The sequence below is a fragment of the Ursus maritimus genome, unplaced genomic scaffold (genome assembly GCF_017311325.1).
Source record: "Ursus maritimus isolate PB19 unplaced genomic scaffold, ASM1731132v1 scaffold_5, whole genome shotgun sequence".
In the NCBI taxonomy this organism is placed as follows: domain Eukaryota; kingdom Metazoa; phylum Chordata; class Mammalia; order Carnivora; family Ursidae; genus Ursus; species Ursus maritimus.
In genome coordinates, this window is record NW_024426663.1 from 78061767 (window position 1) to 78083375 (window position 21609).

The window sequence follows — 21609 nt, forward strand, 5'->3', positions numbered from 1 at the left end:
GTGACTGCAGTCCTCCGGAGGATTCCTTCCTGTAGGACTCCTGGCCCCGTGCTTAGCCTCTCTCCTGCTGGGCACACCAGGGAACTCTCACCCCTCTCTCTGAAGCCAGAGGCAGCCACCTAGGCCTTTGCCTGCGAGGCCCCTCCTCCCCCCATCCCTGCTCACATCCCAGCCGAGCTCCTGCCCTCCTCCGGGAACCCCTGCCTGACCCTCGTCAGCTTCTGGCTGGCCTCCAGTGTTCTGCCCGCCTTGAGGTGGTCCCTGTGCTCCCTCAGAGGGGCCCTGCAGAGGCACAGCAAGTCCAGTGGTAATGGAAAAACTTAAGAGAAGGCAGTTCACCATCACCTCCCAAAGGGCAAGTGGCAGGCTTCTTTCTTGCCCCGCCCTGAACTGGGAAAAGGGGACCCCCTGGAGGGGAAGTAAAGGGATGATCTCTGCTGCCAGCCTGGCTTCCCTGCGCTCTGGGGTCCATGCTTGTGCCTGGCAGGGGCTTTGCACTGAAGAAGTGCTTTCTGAAGCTTGAATGAACAGAAAAGAAGGGGAAGGCCCTACATCCTTCCAGCTGACCGGGTTGGTCAGTTTATGGACAGAGTGCCTGTAAGGCCCAGCTGATCCCCTGTGACCTATGCCTGCACGCTAGGCATGGAGGAGCCCGGGCAAGACACAAGACCAGCACGGCTGCGGCCACAGACATTTTTGCTGGGGTGACTGATTCTCTGGCACCCCATCCCTTCCTGCCTGGCAACATCTTCCACTGGCTGGAGACTCCATCCTGAGCCCGCCCCAGCCAGGCCCAGTGGAGCTTCCCCACCATCTCTTCTGTCCCAGGCACCTGCTCAATTGCTCTGACACATGTCACAGCCCAGCCGGTCTTGGGGACAGTTGAATTATTTTACCCTTTACCCAACGAGCCACTACTCTGAGCCAGTCAATTCCTGAGTTAGGGCCCGCCCCACTCCCAGGGGCCAGCATGAAGCTGCTCTGCAATGGCGATTAAACCCAGGATCATACAACATTACAAGCGAGCCACAACACACAGTCAAAAGGACCCCTGCAGGGTCCCTTCAATCATCCATAAATGACCTTTCGCCCCCATTTTTCTTTTGGGCTTCTCATGTGGCCTCCTTTCCTGGTATACAGAAGCTAAGGTCTAGCTGGTAGAAGGGATTTCTTTCTTTCTTCCTCTTTTCTGCCAAGAACCCATGTTTGAATTTGGAAGTTAAATCACAAGTAATGAATTCAAGTGTGTCATTCTTTTCTACACCCAGCCTTCCTAGCAACCTCAAACAGAAGAAATCCTGTCCACACTGCCTGTGTGGTCTGTGTGCCTTGCGATGATAAAATATTTACATGTGTGCATTTAAAAGAATTATTGGTTAGAAGTAACCTCAGTCTTCACTTAGCACTGAAACACAAACCATGCCAAGTTCTTTGTGTTGGGTCCAGGGACTAAACAGAATGTAATCGCTAATTATTATGAAGGGTTATTTCTGCCTTTGGACCTTTTCTTGTGAGGTATCTTATTTACCTCTTTAGAGAACCGTGGAGACAGTACCATTGTTTTCATTTCACAGGAGGAAACTGAGGCACAGTGAGGGTTAAGTAAGTGGCCCAGCTGTCCAGAGCCGGGAAGTAACCAAACCACCATCCTAACCATGGGCTGCCTACCGTGGGCCCCTAGGAGCCGCTGGTCTAGTGGGAGAGCCAGGAGCCTGCAGCGTAGAAGTGCTGGTAAAGTACGGCGAGTGTAGAGGAGCAAGAAGGAGAAGGTGGCTGCCTGGGTCTGGGGGAATTGGTTTTCCATAGGAGCCTGACACCCGGGGCGGGTTCTCAACAGGAGTGGGAGGTTAGGTGGCTGGGGGGACACAGGCACGCAGATCAGGACAGGTGTGGCTGGGAACTTTGGGGTCTGTGTTCGTCTGAGGATCTGGCTGCAGGCCAGGTGTGGCGAGGCTGAGGGGAGGGACAGAGCGCAGTGGGCTGACCCCAAAAGTCCGTCAGTGGCAGCTAAGGAACCGGGATTTACTGGGCAGGTGTCGGCACTGACCAGTCTAGCGTTGCAGAGCTGAGGGGAGGGCGTGCCAGCAGGAGTCAGGGCAGCTGGGAGGTCTGTGGAAGCTGAGCTGGTTGGCGCCGCGAGCCTGAGGCTAAGAACTGGGTTAGGTTCCTCGCACAGCTGGGGCTCTTCCCAGCACCGGCCTGCTGCCACTAGGTGGTTCCCACCTGCCACCAGCGTCAATCCTCCTCCTTCCCACTGCCACTGCCTGCCCCTCCCCTGTCTGCTCCCTGAGATAGGAATATCGCCGAGACAGGAAAAATCTCGAGGGCCATTTAAAAGAGTCACGTGTCTCTCTACAGGCCCAGGCGACACCAACCTCCCTGAGCCCTCTCTCTTCCTGCAGGCCCTGGAACCAGGAGGACTGGGGCCCTGACCACACCCACTGGCCTTGGCAAACGCCAGACTTGGAAGCCTCTGCTCGCACAGATTCAAACACAGGGGAGTGGCACTCCTTCAGGGATCTTGGGGGAGAGATTTAGCCGGGGTCCAAGGAGGCCTTCATCACCTTTCTCCAGGCCTCCTCACCCCTCTGGGCCCACCGCGCTTCCTCATTTTCAAAAATAGGAAAAAAACCCCCAAGTTCCTACTTGGAGTTCTTCGGAGGTTTGCATAAGTGCCTGGCCCGCAGGAAGTGCTATCTGCCTGTATCCGTGAATGTCCAAGTGACCCCAGCCAGGCTGGTACCCGCGACAGGCCCCTCCCAGACGCTGGGGAGTGGTTGGGCATATCTCCTCCTGGGAGGACGCCACGGCCGACTGTCATTACTGGCGGCAGTTACGCTCCATCACGCTCTCTAGAACATGGAACAGGCAAGCTGATCCCAGGGGAGCTGCGGGGAGGGCCATGCTCCTGTAAGCCTGGGGTCCCAACATCTTCATCACGACGATCAGTACATGACCTTTGTTTCATGTGGCTTTCTGTTTAAAAGGCACCTTATTTCAGATATATTAATCTCCCTAACAAACATGCCAGGCCAACGGCACCGGCCTACGTAACTCAGGCCTGAATGAAGCTCCTGAACACTGTGCTCGGAACACAGCCGGCACCTCGGCACCCCACTGGGGCCACTTGCCACAAACATCACCAACAAAAGAACCCAAAGTATTGGCCCAAAGACCACAGAAAGGGACCCTGGTTTATAGTTTGACAGCTGCCAAAAGAGGCAGGAGGACGCTTGCCCTTCGGCTGGGAACCTGAGCCGTCAGCGGCTCAAAATTTTCACTGCTCTGGCGATGCACGTGTCCACGACTGTCCACAGATAATCCCACGCTGCACAGGGCACCGTGAGCCTGAGACGGCCTTCCTGAGGAGTGCAGGCCTGGGTCATGTGGTTCTGCGCACCGGGTTCTCCAGGGGCGAGCATCCAGCCCAGGAATGCAGGCTGTGTCCCTCCCTCCCAGGGTCCCGCCACTCCGCTCATCCAGGGCAGGCCCTGCCCGGCACCTACCACATGCCACTGTCCAGTAGACCATGCGAGGTCCTGGGTCTGGTGCAGGATTCGAGGGGGGCCATGGGGCACTGGAGTTCCAGCACCACGTCCAGGGTGCCCGCACGAGAAGACCTGGGGGCAGGGCAGAGAGAGGAGAGTAAGGAGGGGCCACACTCCACAGCCGAGCCTCTGGAGGCCAGCCAGGGAGCACCCCTCAATGCCCTGGCCCAGAACGGAGCACACAGCTTGGATCCCCCTCGTCCACCAAATGACTTCTTTTTCCTCAAAGGCCTACCGAAAAAATCCCCTCCCCTTCTTTTCCTGGCAGCTTCTTGCTCCTTCCCAGACTCACACAACACTTGTAGGCAGGGGGCTGATGCAGGTTTTGGGGGACTTTGTTATAAGCTGACAAAACAATTCTGGGAGGCTTCTTCAGGAAAAAATATAAAAAATTAGGTTGTTTTTAAATTTATTTTTAATTTTTTTCAAATACTTTTTTCAAAATTCTCAAAATATGAAAGTACAACCGTAACATCAAATTAAAAACAAAAACAATACCATGACTCTCACAAAATCAGACAAACAGTACAATGTGTTTTACTAACTGCCAGACACATCTCTTAAGGGACATTTTTGGCCATGTATTCTTGTCCGGCTTTTTTTTTTTTTTTAAAAAAGTAAGACAATGATTTTGTAATATCACTTTCCATTATCAACAACAGGAAGAATGTAGTCTTTCCTCCGCCAAGTAATCTACAAATTTTTATTCTGGGAAGTGCTTAAGGAAGTTCATTGTGGCTTCAGAAGTCATGATTGAAGAGGACACAGCAATTTTAGACATGTCCAATTTGGGAAAACACTCATCAGTTTTTTCCACCTTGAAGCATTTTAGGGCACTTCAAATTTTCCTTCTATCACGCTACAGCCTTTGTCAATGCGACACTTCCGACACAAATCAGAGGAAATGTCTGCCTTTTACCGCTGTGTTTGACTCTCTCTCCTCCGTTAAGTGAATTATCAAAGAATACCTAAAAACCTGTTCACTGTTCCTATTTGGAATTCACATTTTCCTTTTAATGAAGTGTGCTTTTGGTATGCTCTGGAAATAGTCTGTGACCCTTTTCCTGTTGATGTCAGAGTAATTTCTACTGATTGTGATTAACTTGACCATAGCTTTTGCTCCATATTCCATTTTTAACGATTTTTTCCCCTTCCCAATCTTTTAACACATAAAATTACTGATTATAAAAGAAGGGTACCCGGTCACATACACCCAAGTTAGGAATCTGTAGTCTCTCATTTTGTTTTATTGAAATGTTCTAGAATGACCTAAGTTTGCAGTTAAATATTAGCATATATTCAGCTTTAAAGTGTATTAATAGACTTTTTCATGGTTCCTGTTGGGGTTTTCTTTTTCTGGTCTTGGAAACTTTTATTTGAATGCTTATTCTGTTGGCATATCACGCGTTTCGAGATCTGAAAGCTTCTTCGTGGGCAGAATATCTCGTCATACTCAGACTCTTCCCTCTTTCTTCTTTTTTAAAGATTTTATTTATTTTATTTGACAGAGAGAGAAGGAGAGCAAGGCTAGGGGAACAGTAGAGGAGTAGGAGAAGCAGGCTCCTGGCAGCAAGGAGCAGGCGTGGGCTCAATCAGGACCCTGATCACAACCTGAGCCTGAGAAGCAGCGCTTAGCCCACTGGAGTCACCCAGGCGCTCTTATGCTTAAACTCTTCACTGAAGGATCAGGCTGGCATCTGGTTTTAAAAGCCAGCCTGAGGGGCGCCTGGGCTGCAGCTGTTGCGTTGCGTCTGCCTTGGCTCAGGCGTGATCCTGGCGATCCGGGATCGAGCCCCTACATCAGGCTCTTCCACTCATGAGCCTGCTTCTTCCTCTCCCACTCCCCCTGCTTGTGTTCCCTCTCTCGCTGGCTGTCTCTATCTCTGTCTGAATAAATAAATAAAATAAAATCTTTAAAAAAAAAAAAAAAAAAAAGCCAGCCTGATCAAAGCACACTTATAACTGTTCCTCCTTTGGGGAGACAGGGTTCAGGAGACCATGATGCTCTAGTGATGGCACCGGAGAGGCCAGGCAAGAGGCCTTGGCAGGAAACTCACCAAACCTAGATGCAACAGGGAGTTGGAAGGAGTGGCTCCTACGGGGTGGGGGGCTGGGCTTGAGAGAGATATGTTAGGTGGAAGGGGCCTTCTGTGCACAGGAAGAGGCGGAGCACAGAGGGATCCTAGCCACCGTCTGAGAGCGATCTTCAGAAGCAGAGAGCACAAGAACAAGAAGCCGCTGGAAGTGCACCCCAGCCAGATAGGACACACTGGCACGCTGTGGCTGCAACAGAAGGGTTCTGGGAACCCAGTCCTCACTTTCTGCACCGGCTTGCAGTAGCTTCTGAGGCTGACCACATTCAGACTTCCTCCAAGAGGGGCTGCTGTGCTAACCCTCGGAAAGCTAGTCCAGGAGCGCAGGTCCAGCGCTATGGCCCTGGGGTTCCGTGCTGTTGGGAGGCAGCCGAGGCACTTGAAGGGAACACAGTTTTCTTAGAGAGGGACAAGTGCTTCCATATTAGGGAGGGCCCGGAGAGGGTGGCAGGGGACGTCTGTGGAAACTTCTCCTGCATCTGGCAGGGCTGTATTCGCTGCTCATGTTTCAAATCAGGATGTTTCACAGAGATGGCTGTTGATAACTTGTAGAGCTTGATCCATGTTGGGCCCGCCTAGATCCTGCTAGGCCAGGGCCACCCTGGAAGCACAAGACACTGGATCCGGAGCCTGGCCCAGCGCTCAGCGATGGCTATCCCGCACAGGGGCTTGGAGCACGCAGGGGCCTGTGGACTACACCTGCAGAGGGAGTCTCCAGGGGACTTTCCCTGGACCCTACATGCCAGGGCTGCAGGCGGTGCCTGTCCACCGTTAGCGTGCTGCCCAGGCGATGAAGGGAGCACCTTTGGTTGGCTCACTGTAAGAGGAGGCACAGCCTCCGTCTGCAGCTCCAGTCATCAAGCAGGAAAGGTGGGCGGAGGAAACCAGGGGGTTGGGGGCTGAGGCCAGCACGCTCGGGGACCTCTGATCTGTGCAAAGGGCAATTGTTTGGGGTAAGGAAAGAAGCAAAAGAAAATGTGTGCTTGTGTCACTTGGCCCCTCGGAGAGCACTTGGGAAACTGAGGCAGAGAGGACGAGGACCAGGGCTTCGCCGACTTTCCGCTGTGAATCCCACTCCAGGGGCTGCACGCGCCTGGGCCAAGCCCGAGCTCACCGGCACCGCGTCTGGGCAGAGGCCGCCCTGGTCGGCCGAAGTCACCGAGCAGCCTCCCAACGCCAGCACCTTCGCCTTCCCCGTCCTAGGCCCGGGCCCCGGCGCGCCCCCCGCCCCCGCCTCGGCCGCCAGCCCGCCCCCGCCTCCCCGGCATCCCCATCCCTCGCGCCGGGCCCGGCCGCAGCCCCCGCCGCCGACGCGCCCTCCCCGCCCGGCCCGCCGCCGCGTCCACAGGCCAGCCGCCGCGCGCCCCTCACCCGTGAGGCCGCCGCCCTTGCCGTGGCCGCGGCGCCGCTGCAGCACGAAGAAGGGGTTGGCCCGCTCCGTCACCCACAGCGCGTTGGCCACCAGCACCTCCTCCGGGCCCAGCCACATCGTGGGGCCGCTCGCACCGGGCCGAGGCCGGCCAGGCGGAAGCGCCTCCGCCGCCGTCGCCGCCGCGCCGAAGCCGAGCGGGAGGGGCGGGGCGGGCGGGCCGAGCGGGCGGCGCCCCCTGGCGGGCGCGCGGACCAGCACGCGCCGGCTCCCCGGGCCCCGCCCCGCCCGCCCCCACCCCCGCCTCCGGTCACTGGCCGCCCGGGCCCGGTCGTGGCCACCTCCCTCTCGCCCAGGCCCCGGCGCTGCAGACTCATCTAGGAGCGACGGGCCAGCCCCGGGGACACGGGCCTCTGGCCAGAATGGCCGAGTGCCCAGGCCAGAGGAACTGGTCGTGCAGCGAGCCCGGCCCCTGGCGTTTTGTGAAAACCTGTCCAGGGTTTTGTGGGGGAGGGGAGGAATGTGAAGAAATAGCGGGGCAAAAACACTTTCGGCGGATCGTGCTGTGCCCCCCCCTTCCCCGCCCCGGGCGTGTTAACTTTGCAAAGGGCGGCTGGAGAGGGTTAGAGACGATTGTCGTCATTCTCAGAATTCTGACAGTCGGGCCTGAGGCTGGGAAAACCTCCGGGAGCCCCGAAGCTGGCAGGATGCTCAGAAATCGTGCAGTCCGCTCTCCTGACAGATGGGGACACTGGGGATTGGTGTCTAGGATTCGGGGACAGGGCTGGCCCTGGGACTTTGGGGTTTTCTGCATAGGCACAGGCAGCCCCCCGCTGGGCAGGGGATGTGGGTCCCTGCTCTCCCAGTGCTGGCCTGTAGGGGTCGACCCCCTCACAGTTCAAACACTGACCCTTTTGAGGGAAAGGGGGAGCTGTGAACTCCGTCTGGGGCAATCCGGAATGTCCAGGGCCAGTTGGGTGGCAGGATCATGCTGCTGGCCTGGGCTGGCCAGGACCCCGGAGGAGGGCAGAGGGAAGGAGGCACTCTGGGATCATCCCAGGAGGCTTAAGCTGGCTGCCAATTGGGTTTCTGTCATTGGCATTCAAGAATCTAACATGATAGATATAAGTGAAGTAGGCAGTTTCATGGTTGACAGGCAGAGTGATCACAAGTCTCCTGAAAAGTTGCTTGAGACTGAATCGAGATGCAGAGGCCATTTTTCTCTAAGACCTTGGAAGCTTAAATTGATAATGTGCTCTCTGGGGACTAACCTACCCTCAGGAATGTGGGAGATGGTGAAGGGTTATTTTGTTCCTTCTCAAGCTTGAGCAGGCATCAGAATCACCTGCAAAGCTGGTTAGCACACACATTGCTGGGCCCCACCTCAGAGTGTTTGCATTTCTAACAAGTTCCCAGCGGATACTGATGCTGCCTTTTGATAACTATGCTTTATAAGAAGGAAAAGAACAAAAGTTTATTGAGCACTTAGGCTGTGCTAAGCCTACTTCATTTCCCCCCTTCTTCTAAGATATAATTCATGTTCCATAAAAGTCATCCTTTTAAAGTATTAGTATATTCACAAAGTTGTGCAGTCGTTACCACTAATTCCACAGTTCCAACACTCCAAAAAGAAACCTCTTACCTACTAGCAATCACTCCCCATTCCCCAATCCCCTCCACCCCCCAGCAACACTAATCTATTTCTGGCCCTCTGGATTTGCCCATTCTGGACATTCCATATAAATGAAATCATAAGCACTATGTGGCCTTTGTGTCTGGCTTCTTCCACTTACTGGAATGTGTCCAAGGTTCATGTTGTAGCAGTTATGAGTCCTTCATTCCTTTTCATGGCTGAATAATATTCCATTGTGGTTAATACACCCCATTTTGTTTATCCATTCATCAGTTGGACATTCGGATTGTTTCCCCTTTTTGGCTATTATGAACAATGCTGCTGTGAACATCTGTGTACAAGTTTTTGTGAACATGTTTTCAGTTCTCTTGGATGTGTTTCTAGGAGTGGAACTGCTGGGTCCTATGGTAAAGCTGTGTGAATTTTTTTTTTTAAAGTAGGTTCCATGCCCAGCATGGAGCCCAACGCAGGGCTTGAACTCATGACCCTGAGATCAAGACCCAAGCTGAGATCAAGAGTCAGATGCTTAACCAACTGAGCCACCCAGGCGCCCCATGTTTAACTTTTTGAGGAACCACCAAACTGTTCTCCAAAACAGCTGCACCATTTCACATTCCCACCAGTGATGTGTGAGGATTGCAGTTTCTCCATATCTCTACATTTGTTACTGTCTTTTTTATCATAGCCACCTTAGTGGGTATAAAGTAATATCTCAGGTGGTTTAGATCTGCCTTTCCCTAATGACTTATGATGTTGGGTATCTTTCCATGTGCAAGATGGTCATTTGCATACCTTCATTGGAGAAATGCCTAATCATATGCTTTGCCCATTTTTAAATTGGGTTATCTTTTTATTGTTGAATTATAAGAGTTATTTATATATTCTATTTTTTAAAAAGATTTTCTTTACTTATTTGAGAGACAGCACAAGCGGGGTAAGGAGCAGAGGGAGAAGAAGACTCGAGCAGGGTGAGGGGCAGAGAGAGAGGGAGAAACAGACGCTCCATGGAGCAGGGAACCCAACTCGGGCCTGATCCCGGGACTCCGGGATCATGACCTGAGCTGAAGGCAGACACCCAACTGACTGAGCCACCCAGGTGCCCCATATACGCTCTAAATACTAGACTGTTATTGGCTAAATGATATTAAGCCTACTTCTTACATGCTTTAAAATCTAATCTCCACATGTTAACCCTATGAGGTATTTTATGATGCCTGTGTGAGAGACAATACAACTGAAATCCAGACAGAAGAAATTATTTGCAGAGTTCATATTAGTAAGTGGTGGAGGTGGTTCTGATGTCCAGACCTTTTTGGGTACCAACCTTCTCTACACATGTTGGACATTTGCTGCTTTTGTCCCGTCATCCACTTCTTCTTGTGCAATGTCACGATTTTGTTGAGGAAACCACACCTTAGACCTCTCAGCTTCCATCTTCAGGGGAAGCCACATTCACTCCGTGGCTGCAGAAGTGGCGCCCATTGGCACACACCACCTCTGTGATCACAGTGGCTGGTTCAGCGAGACAGCCACAGGCCTCCAACCAAGCCAGTCAGGCTCAGAGAGATGCCCATTCTGGTCTGGGTTACCTCCTGGGGAAGGAGACCAGCACCCTGGGGAAGGAGACCACCACCCTGAGCCTGAGCCTGGAGCTTCTCCAGAGGAAGCATAGCTAGCAAGTGTGACCTGGTGTCAGTGTTTCAGGGCCAACCCATGCCACAAGGGACATGAGCATAGCCCCTTGCATTTTAGCTTTCGGGAGCCACTAAGTTCCCCTTTTGCTCAAGCCAGTTTGGGTTGGGGCTTCCGTCACTTGCAACCAAGGGAGTCTTCACGGATAAAAAGCAGCCAAAGCAGCTTTTTCAATAGGTTTTTATTGGAATGGTTATATTAGCAAATCCCACACATACGGGTATACACTATCAGCATATAGGTATATACCATACCATTTCACTACTTAATTATACTTACAGTAACCATACGGACCTAGGCATTGTGCTGCCCAGGACATTTCAAAGGGCTTATAAGATCTGATTGCCAAGAAATCGGCTCACATTCTACTCGCAGGTATCTGTGTTCTAGACAAGGTCACCCCCCCTACAGTGAGCCCCCAAACTAAGCAAATGATCGATTTTGCTTTTTCGCTATTTGATGTGTGTTCTTTCTGGCACAAGCTATCCAGTGGTGAATTAAAATTCAAGTGCATAGTTTCCCTTTCATCCCTCGAGGTGGAAGGGAAGTCATTTGCCACATTTAAATATATCCCCAGCCTCCCCCACCCCAAATTATCTGTGCTACAGTTAGAAAAATAGTTTTGTATGCCGTCCTCTGAGATGTTGTGCATAGTTAAGCAGGGACCCAGAATGAGAGGAGCACTGTGAATGACCCAAATATGAAAGGGGTGACTTGAATATTTCAGATGAGTACAAAAGCTACTGAGGGTCAAAAACAATTGTGACATGTGTAGCCTACGGTTTGGACCAAGTCTTTCTCTGGTACAGGACCAGGACTGTTCTAGTAGGTGAGGGTCGTTCCCCATGTCCCAAATAGCATTTCCCAGCTTGGAGTCTTTTCCCTGTTTCTGTGATCACACTGGTCAGGTTTCCTTAGACAGACTCATGGCCACTTAGGAGTGGACCTTGCGTCTCACCCTCCGTTTTAGACTTAGCTTTCCATTCTGGCCCCAAGCACCAGCCAAGGGCGCCCCTCCTCCAGCTGGGTCAGCAGGCCAGGGGGATGAGGGACACAGCGCCCTCTCCAGGAAGGCATGTGTCATTTCAGGGGGTTACCCAGTAAAGGTGCTGGGACCCTGGGACCCTGGCCACAGCTAGTCCACACAGCATGCTGGCAGTCAGTAGGCGGTTAACAGTGTTCTTGAGTGAAGGGAAAGAAATGGCCTGGGTCTCAGAGTCTACCTATTCCCCGCCCCCACCTTTTGTTTTTATAAACATCTCTACTCAGTACCTACCAGTCACTAGAATAGTCCTTTAATATCACACAGCGTGAATACCTTTGGACATAATTGTGGATGAAGGGTAAGTCTGAGAACAAATTAGAATTCACTTTGCGTTGGGTTAAATTTGTAAAAATATAGCTCAGAACATTTATCTGTAGCTTTTGACAGTTGCCAGTAGCTCGAAAGAGAGCTGGAGAGAGAGGGGGACAGTCCGCCGAGGGGGTACGTTGCTGATGAAGGCCAGCTAGGCTTGCCAGATGACCGACCGACATGACATGCGTCTTCCCTGCATGCCTGCCCACCCAAGTGGGCGACAGTGGACTGGTGAGAAACGAGCTTGGTTTCGGGCCAGCACTCCACTGGGCGGGGGACCCTTAAGCTGTGTCCCGGGGGATTAAGGAGTCACTGTAGCCGAGAAAAGGGTGCTAACCACATCCTCCAGCTCTCAGCTTCTCCACCCAAGGACAATGCGTGTGGTGTATAAAGGCGCTTACCATGATTTTGAAGACCACCCTTGGCTTGTGCGCCAGGGGCTCTGGCAGCTGCCTCTGGGCCCCCGGCAACGCTCCCCAGGCCTGCTGTTCCACAGAAAGTCATTCCTTTCAGGATGCCAAGCCGGGTCAGTGCCACCTCGAACCTCTGTCTTTTGTGGTCTAGGCATGTAGAAAATTCAAAGGGAGGGACTACGAAAGCCCACGATGGAGGTCTGTGTGAATCTAGCAGCACTGAATCCTTCTGGAAGTTTAATACTCAAGTTTGCATGAAATTCAAAGTTAAAAAAAACTTGTTTTTTTGTTTGTCTTAAAGTATCTTCCTTCTTCCCCAAGTCAGAGTGAAGAAAACAACACATGGCTTGAGTTAGACTGAACGGCAAGAGGGAAAACCCCAGATAAGTCCCAGGTCGTGGACTGGGGGCCCCCACAGGGCCTCCTTAGACCATGAGAGCCAAGTCTTGGGAAGAGACATGTTGTCCTTTGAGCAGCCGAGGCCCCTCGCACCCCTTCCCCTCCACAGTCACTGGAGGCCGGTGGGATGCCGTCTGGGGAATGCAGATGACTGCTGCATCCCATGCCTGCTAGGGGCCCACCAGACTCTCTTCTTCAAGGCTCAGTTTGTTGGGATCTTTCAGGACACCCCTAAGAAGGACGGCACACTCCCTGACGTGACCAGCACCCCAGAGGAGCCCCATGGCCACAAGGGGGCTACGAGCCCCAGAGTGGGGAGAAGGGGCTCAGCCTCTGGGGGAGAAAACTTTCCCCTTCTGCCATGCCGGGGTCTTCCTGCTGTTTTGCTGTAGAAAAGCACAGGTCCACGCAGCCAACACAGGCACCTTCACTCTAGATCCTTCTTTCCGTATTTTCTCTGATGTTATGATACTTAAAACATGGAAGTTTTCCAGTCCTGCTTATGTGAACATATACGCTCATTTGATCCTTTTCCCAGTGGGCTTTGGGATGATTTACTGACGAAGCCACAAGAAAAGGCACAACTGTCCTTAGGGAGGATGCTTCTTTTAGGCTGCGGGTGTCACAACGGTCTTCCTGTGGTAATGATCCCTTCCTCGAGTGTAGAGTCGGGAGTGAACGCTCAGCTGAATCACTCCAAACTCCATTTTTGGGAGTGAGTGAGGGCCCACCCCTCTGCACTGTGGTCAGGTGAACGCCTCCTTTCTTGGAGAGGGGAGTGACACTCAGTGGTTTTCTGAATTGGTTGCCGTCAGGAGCTCCTTCTGCTCATACTTTACATGTTGGTGTCCCCACGGCTTTTTCCCCAAGCCTGGCTCTCGTGGCACTGGGCAATGTTGGCCCCACTCTGGCCTCCACCATCCTCAGAAATTAAGGGAACACCAGGCCCAGCTGGACACACACTCTGGGGGATTCTAACTCCTGTGATTGTGTGTGTGTGTGTGTGTGGGGGGGGAGACAGAGAGCAGAGGGAAGGAGGGAGACAGAGAGGGGAGAAGGGGGTGAGACAGAGGGAAGGGGGTAGAGAGGGAAGGGGGGAGACAGAGGGAGAAGGGGGGAGGCAGAGATGGGAGAAAGGGGGAGAGGGAGGGGAGAAGAGGGGAGACAGGGAGGGAAGTAGGGGGGAGACAGAGAGGGGAGAAGGGGAAAACAGGGGGGAATGGGGAGGGAGGGGAGAAGGGGAAACAGGGTAGGGGGGAGGCAGGGGGAGTGGGAGAAACAGAGGGGTAAGGGGGACGCAGAGAGGGAAGAAGGGGGAGACAGGGAGGGGAGAAAGGGGGAGATGGGGGAAGGGGGGAGACAGAGGGCGGAGACAGGGAGGGAGAAGGTTTGGGACACCTCAGGGACTGGAATCACGTGGGCCTACTTTGGTAGGTGACAAGTTCATTTAAACACAGCTTCCCAGGGATTCGGATGCGGAGGGCCCCGCCCTGACCACTCTTTCCCCACCAAACCTCTGCCTGAGACCCAGAGCTGCATCTCCAGGCCTCCCTCTAGAGGCCCTGCCGGCCTGAGATGGAAAGTGTCCCCGCAGGGGCTCTCTCTGGGTCCCACCAACACCCCCCGAGTCACTGAGCCTGCCAACCTGAGCTCCTGCTTCACCCTCTGGCACCTTCCTTTTCTGCTTTCAGTGGGAGCCGGTTTTGGCCTAACTGAAGTGCTCTGCTCTGCCCGGACGCCGGAGCAACCTCTCTGGTCCACACCCACCCTGGGGAGTGAGACCCCCGCCCTAGCCAGTCACACCCCTCCGCGGCTGCCCTGTGCCCCTCCCTCCACACCCAGGAAAGCCCCCTCTTCATGATTCACCCTCGTGGCGTCTGGCCTCCCACCTCAGCTGGCTGTTAACGCGCCCTTTGCTATCACAGCCTAAGTCTCAATGATCGCTGGGGTCACTGAGCTCGGAGTGGGTGTGTTTCGCACACAGCGCTTCATAAAGGGCTCTGGGCGCGAGTAGCCTTGGAGTCCTGCCTTCCCCCTGCTAAATTCTCCTTGGTGGAAACCCGTGTCTGTGTCTGAGGACGCTGAGGAGCAGCGACCGCTTGGCAAGGTGACCTGACCCGAACGCCACCTCCTTGTTTTCCTGGAGCAGAACCCGAGCCCAAGGAATCGAGGGTAACAGTAAGACAGCATTTTGATTTGCCCTCAGTTAAACCAGTTTCATTCACCACGGAGACCATGGAAACAGCTGGGGTGAGGTGAGGTGAGGGTGAGGGGTAGTAACAATCCGAGGAGAGTTTCTAAAGCCCACAGGAAGTACCAGGTCCCTCAAATTCAGTCATCTTATTTTGTCTCAACCCTTGGCGCCCGCCATGTTTTGGAAGCTGGGCTGTTGGCGGCCTCGGGGAGGCTGGCGGTAGAGGCTCGGCCTCTACCGGGGAGCCAGGCCTGAGGAGGGACTGCGAGATGGAGCCTTCCTTCACAAGCGGGGCTCCTCAGACTTGCTGGGGTGTCTCTCACCGCCGGGGAGCAGCGCTTGTCTTCCCCTGGGGGAGCGGAGGCAGGCAGCCCTGGACAGGCACGCTGCCCACGGCGCCCACCACGGGGTGACTCCATGCCTGGCCTTCCTGTTGTGTCCTGGCTAGTAGCCTCTTCCCTCTGCCTGACGGGTCAGCGCAGGAGGGCCAAGGGGCAGGTCTTCACTTAGGAAGTTAAAAAACAACCAAGCCGAGAGTGTTTGCATTTTAACTATTTCACCCGATTCAACCCGATTTCGGGCTGCTCAGGTGATCGTTATGGCTAGCCTGCGGTGCCTGCTGACGGGTCTGCACCCAGCTCGGCCGGGGGGCAGGGTGGAGGCCAGAGGGAGAGGGAGAGCCAGGCCCAGCTCAGAGCCGGCCGCCAGAGGGATGGAGGGTTTGTGGTCAAGCCACTGTTCTCTGCCCCTTCTGTTCTTCAAGCAGTAATCCTCCCCCCACCCCCCACCCCCCAAAATCGATCAGAAGTTATCTACACGTCCCGGCTGATAACCACTGTGGCTGTAAGACTTGCCACAGCCGAGATGCCCGTATGTCGGGGAGGAAGTGTCTCTGCACAACCCCCACCTTGCCTGTATCCCACAGCTCGAACTTCTCAGAGGCAGGGGTGCTGAGGAGTTTGTCCTCACCAAGCCTCCCCGCCCTCCAGCGTCCCTGGCACGGCTCCCCGGCGGGGTCTCCACCCCACTGCCAGCAAAGAGGCTGTTATTTGGGACAAATATGGCCATTCCCGGAGTACACGACCTCCACGCAGAAGTTACCGTCCCTCCCGACAAAGGCGGGGCATTCTGTAGCCGAGCACGAAAGTGGCCTCGATTTTTAGGGAAAAGGTGCCAAGCTGGGACCTGGGGCACTATGCTGAGTGAACTCCCCTGTAAGAAATGCCTCCTTGGCTCTTTGACGGTGGAGGCGTGCCCTAGATTTACCAGAAATTCAAATATTGTTGTTGAATAAGTAGATATTTTTTTAGGGGCCCGAATCTTTACTTTCTTCTCACGTGATTTCATTCCTTTTCAGGAAGGGGATGTCTTGAGTGAAATGTAACGTATCTGCTTTTTGCGAGACTGTGCCAACCAGGAGAGAATGCTCTGAGGGGCTCTCAGCAAGGTCGTGGCACAGACTACATGGTCAGAACCGAGCCGTCTTCCCTGTCGGGGGAGCCAAGCCAAACAAAGCTTGGGTGTGTGTCTGCAGCGCCCGGCACACTGAGTTCTCATCTCCTTGCGATGCATTCCCTCCCCGCACAGCCGCTGGGGCGAAGCTCGTCTTCCTGAACAGTGCTCTCTTGAAACTGTTTATCAAAAATATTTTTATAGTACAAAGACAATAAAAAGGGAGGGGGGGAATCAAACAGAAGCCCTTGGTGAAAGGTAAAAAAGAAAAAGCAGCTAAGACCTTACAAATTCTGCACTGTTCCCGCTCCCGTGATTAGAAACAGCGCCGCGGGTCACGCCGAGGCGACATTCCTGATGGCTATCACCAGCGTGGTTCTCTGAGGGGTTTGCTCGGGGCACAGCCGTGTTTGAGGCATCTTGGCAACACACGATGGGAATAGACACATAAAGAGAAGCCAGCCGCACACGGGAAAATGGCAAGTGTTCACCTCAAACTTGTGTTTTACGGAGTCGATAAAAATCACAGGGTGGCGGGGGGTCACAGGTCTGTGTGGTTTGCTGCCAGATCGAACTCTAGAATACGGAGGCTGGAGTTTCCGTCCTCGTAAATTTGCTGATTGTGGTTCTGGGCCGGGATTACTCTCCAGGTGCAGGTTTTTCGTGATGTTAATGTCATGTCATCCCAGGCGCGTGGGAGGAGCGTGTGTGTCCCTGAAGGTCCGCTATGCTGGCCACCGTGTCTTTTCCCGGAAGCTCTTGGGCCTTCTTGGTGCTGATGCTGAGCCTGGCGGGAGGGGACTGGGTTGGATCAGGAAGACGGAAGAGGGGTGCTCATCTGGTCCCTAACAGCAGGGCTGTGGTCTGATCTTCTCAGGAAAGCACTCAGAGTCATTCGGATTTTGATGCCCACTGGCCATGATGCCCAGAGAAGACTGCCAGGCTGGCCTCCCGGGGACCACCTCTGCACATACCTCAGCAAATGCCAAGCAGACGAGTCCGCAGGCCTCAGGGTCAAGGCCTTTGGTGTTTTGGTGCTCACACAAGCACTTGGCTCTATGTTCTATGAGGGAGGCTGGAGGAGGTGACGGGGACGACCACTTGTCCTGCGTAGCCGGTGGGCCCCCCCTCTGTGCTGCTCTGGGTGGTCAGTCTCAGAGGAGGGACGAAAGGCAAGCCCTTCTCTCAGGAACCTTGAGAAAGACACTCTTTAACAGAAAGTAGAATAAGAGACAGGAAAATACGGAGCGGGCCACGTAGCAGCAACTCGTGCTCCACGTCAGTAAGAGGCTTTAGTGCGCGTTGTAAGTGGGGAGCACAAAAGGTATTTTAAAAAACCCCTGCGGTCACCCTGACACAGAATAGCATGTGATTACTCAGAGACACGCTTGCCACGAAACACTCGCCCCCCCGCCCACCGGCCCCTGTTCCTCTCTGGGAACAGCCAAGCTTGCTGGGGCCCATGTCCTCCTGCTGGCTTTGGGCGGGGTTTCGGCACTACGAGGCCACCTCGGAGATAACGCTGTCCTCAAAGCCTCACCTTGGGGGGACCTTGCAATTTAACCCTGAGCCCCAACCTGTGCTTGGAAAGCCCTGCCATTCTTCCAAAAATGGACGCTGACAGAAGGATACAAAATAAGAAAGGTGATCAGAAATCAAATCACAAAAGAGGTGACCCCCCAGAGCCCGTTTAGAAAAAATCAGGTTTTGTTCTCATCATACATGTCCAAAGAAGGTTCGATTGTGGAGAATTCACTTTCGTACACCAGGCTCCGAGGAGACAAGGAGTTTCGGTGAAAGAAGTGACCACCTGGAAAAGGGACAAGAAAAAACAGATTTAATCAGGTCATTGGGCCTCCCCTTCCCACACGGCTTGGAGGAAAGAACATGGATTATCTTCAAAGCATCACGTTTTCTCAGATATCTCCATTTTGGGCTCTTATCATGAGACAAATGGAAAGAATTCAGGCATTCCCACAACTTAAGCACAATATAAACATGTAACTCCCAGTGTTCGAGTCCCCAAGAGATTAATTTCTGGAGCTTTTCTTTTCTTTCTTTCTTTTTATTTTTTAAAAATGATTTAATTTATTTGAGAGAGAGAGTGTGTGTACAAGCAGAGGGAGGGGCAGAGGGAGAAGCAGACTCCCCACTGAGCAGAGAGCCCAATGTGGGGCTCGATCCCAGGACCCTGGGATCATGACCTGAGCTAAAGGCAGATGCTTAACCGACTGAGCTACCCAGGCGCCCCCACTGCTGGAGCTTTTCAAAGCAAAAGCTGCCTGGTGTCCTCGCAAAGTCTGCACTTACAAATGCAAAGGTTTTTGCCTCGGGCCTCCTCCTGCACCTCCCTCCTGAATACCTGTTGTGGATGGGGCTGTGTGTGTGTTGGGGGGGGCACACAGCCCCTTCATTAGCTGGGCAGATTGGGGGTTGTGGCTTTGAGGCTCTGATAATGCATTAAAAAGCTTCTATTTATATTAGAGTTATACCTTCTCATGGTTTATTTTTTAATTTTTTAAAAAGATTTTATTTATTAGAGAGAGAAAGCACGCACGAGGAGGGGGAGGGGCAAAAGGAGAGGGAGATGGAGATAATCTCCAGCAGACTCCGCACTGAGTGCACAGCCTGACTCGGGGTTCGATCCCAGGACCCTGAGATCATGATCTGAGCCGAAACCAAGAGTCAGACGCTTAACCGATGGAGCCACCCAGGCGCCCCTCACATGGTTTAGGTCGTTAATTCCACATGTGTAATGGAGATCAGTCATCTCCCGTGACCCTTCCGCAGAGACAGCCACTTTAACCTGATTCTTGCGGGATTTACCTCCATGTATCTAAACAATACGTCTGAGCAGGTCCTTCCTAATTTTTTTTTTTAAGATTTTATTTATTTGACAGAGAGCACAAACAGGCGGAGCAGCAGGCAGAAGGAGAAGGAGAAACAGACTCCCCGCTGAGCAGGGGGCCCATCACAGAACTCGATCCCAGGACCCCAGGATCATGACCTGAGCTGAAGGCAGACACTTAACCGACTGAGCCACCCAGGCGCCCATTTTTTTCCCCCCAGTGTTAGACTTTATCTGCTGAGTGAACGTTACGGAAAATGAGGACTTCCCCCTCTCTTCCTCAACCCCTACTTTTCATTCCCCAATATAATGACATTTTGATAAAAATTTCAGCATTTATATTATTTGACTATTCCTGCTATTCAGAGCGAAGCCATGCTTACAGTTCCTTTCCCGAACAACTGATTTGTTTGCACAAATTTCCCAACGTGTAACTGACATACAACAAAATGCACGTATTTCAAACCAGGACCAGATTCAAGATGGTGGACATCTCCGTCATCCCCAAAAGTTTCCTGGTGCCTCTGTTAATGCTTCTCCTTTTTCTGCCCTTCTTATACCCTCCGGTAAACACAGATGAGGCTGCATCTTTCTAGAATTTTATATAAGTGGACTCGTATAGTTGTGTATTGGCTCTTACAAATAAAGCTGCTACGAACATCTGTGTCCAAGTCTGAGTGAGGACACGTGCTTTCCTTTCTCTCGAGTCGATACTGAAGACCGGAGTGCCTGTGTGAGTATACGTTTACTTTTCTAGAATGCTTGAGCCATCGAACGTTCCCCAAGCAGCATATCTGAGTCCCAGTTTCTCTGCATCCTCACCAGCACTCAGGTGGCCAATCTTTGACGCTCTGGCCCTTCCAGTACGAGCATAGGAATATCTCATCGTACTTCTGATTTGTATTTCGCTGAACTTGGGGCATCCTCTCATGTGCCTTTTAGCCAGCTGTATATCTGCTTTTCTGAGTGTTTTGGTAAAATCTCTTGTCCATTTAAAAAATTGGGTTGTCTTCCTATTATTGAACTGTAAGAATTTAAATAAATAAAAAAATATATATATTCTAGAAACAAGTCCTCTGTCATGCATGGTTTGCAAATATTTTTGCCCAGTTGGCGGCTTGCCTTTTTATTTCAGAACAATGTCCTTTGAAGAGCAAAAATGTCAAATTTTGATCAAATCCAGTTTATTGATTTTCCTTTTTATTATAGTGTGCCTTTTTTTTTTTTTTGCATCAAAATAAAGAAATCGTTGCCAAACCCAAGGTCACTAAGATTTTCTCCTGGGTTTAGCCAGAAGCTTTACAGTTTTAGTGCTTGTATTTAGATATCATCTGTTCTGGTCAGAGAAAGACATGACACTGGCTTTGTCAAGGAAGCAGAGCATATTTTTTGACACCTGAAAACATACCCTATTTACTGATCAAATGATGATGATTATTGTTTTTGTTATTAGGCACATAATGTTATTATGTAAACTCTTAAGTGAGGCATAACCTTTATACAGGTATGTGTATAAATCATTAAATATATATAGGTCGATGAATCTGCACAGAGAACACCCCCCCCCCCGAAATCATCATCAGATCAGGGACTAGAACCCCTAGCACCCCATGAGTCCCTCTATCAACCCCAATCACCAGACCCTCTGTTCCCTCCCAAAGGAAACCACAATCCAGACTTCTTACACCATGGTTTAGTTGTGTCTATCTTTAATGGGAACAGTATTCTTTTGTGTCTTGATTCTTTCAGACAATGTTATGTTGTGACATTTATCCATGTCATGAAATGTATCAGGAATTGGTTCGTTTTCGCTGTGGCATGACATTCCACTGTAGGACTGCCTCCCCATTTCTATATCCGATCTTCTCCTGATGCACATTTGAACTGTTTCCACTTTGGAGCTCCTATGAATATTGCTGTGAGAAACAGTCTTGTGTGTAATCTTTTGTACACACGCACACGAAATTCTCTTGGAATTGCTAGATCTTGGGGTCTGTGTATGTCCAGCTGCAGCACATGCTGGCTGTATTAGAAAGTGGATGGGCCAATTTTTACCTCCCCCAGTAGATGAGAATCCCAATTGCTTTATATCCGCACCTATACTTGATATTTTGTGTATTTTTCATTTTAGCACTTCTGGTGGGTGTATAATGGTATTTCATAGTGGTTTTAATTTTCATTCCACTGATGCCAAAGAAAGGATGAACACTTTTCTATATGTTTTTAGGCGCTTTGTACATCTTGCTCCTCCTGAAATATCTGTTTATTTATTTCTTTTTTTTACAAGTTGTGGTATAACTGACATATAACATTATATTAGTTTTAGGTGTACAACATAATGGTTCAGTATTTTTGTATATTGTGAAATGATCACAAGAAGTCCAGTTAACATCTATCACCACACATAGTTACAAAATTCCTTTTCTGGTGACGAGAACTTTTAACGTCTACTCTCTTAGCAACTTTCAAATATACAAACAGGATTATTAACTGCAGCCACCACGTTGCATATTATATCCCTGCGACCCTGCAACTTATTGTTTTATTTGTTTTTTTTTTAAAGATTTTATTTATTTATTTGACAGAGATAGAGACAGCCAGCGAGAGAGAG

General features: G+C 51.7%; 1 protein-coding gene and 1 long non-coding RNA gene across 6 annotated transcripts in view; both read right to left on the reverse strand.

The window, feature by feature from the left end:
• The window catches only part of TBC1D9B (TBC1 domain family member 9B), a 48805-nt gene extending 41642 nt beyond the window's left edge, over positions 1-7163 (reverse strand). For all 4 annotated transcript variants that reach the window (XM_040622635.1, XM_040622634.1, XM_040622633.1 and 1 more), the window contains exon 1: positions 7013-7163. In XM_040622635.1, coding sequence (XP_040478569.1) covers positions 7013-7130 — 118 coding nt within the window. In that variant the 5' untranslated portion in view covers positions 7131-7163. The remainder of the gene's footprint in view (positions 1-7012) is intronic.
• A 9157-nt stretch (positions 7164-16320) lies between these two features.
• LOC121100778 lies at positions 16321-17983 on the reverse strand. 2 transcript variants are annotated; one of them, XR_005832591.1, is made up of 2 exons: positions 17873-17983; positions 16321-17343 (listed from the first exon to the last, which is right to left on the reverse strand). It is a non-coding gene; the product is annotated as an uncharacterized LOC121100778 (long non-coding RNA). The 2 variants fall into 2 exon arrangements; XR_005832590.1 differs by having other exon boundaries at positions 16321-17358.
• Positions 17984-21609: the final 3626 nt, after the last annotated feature.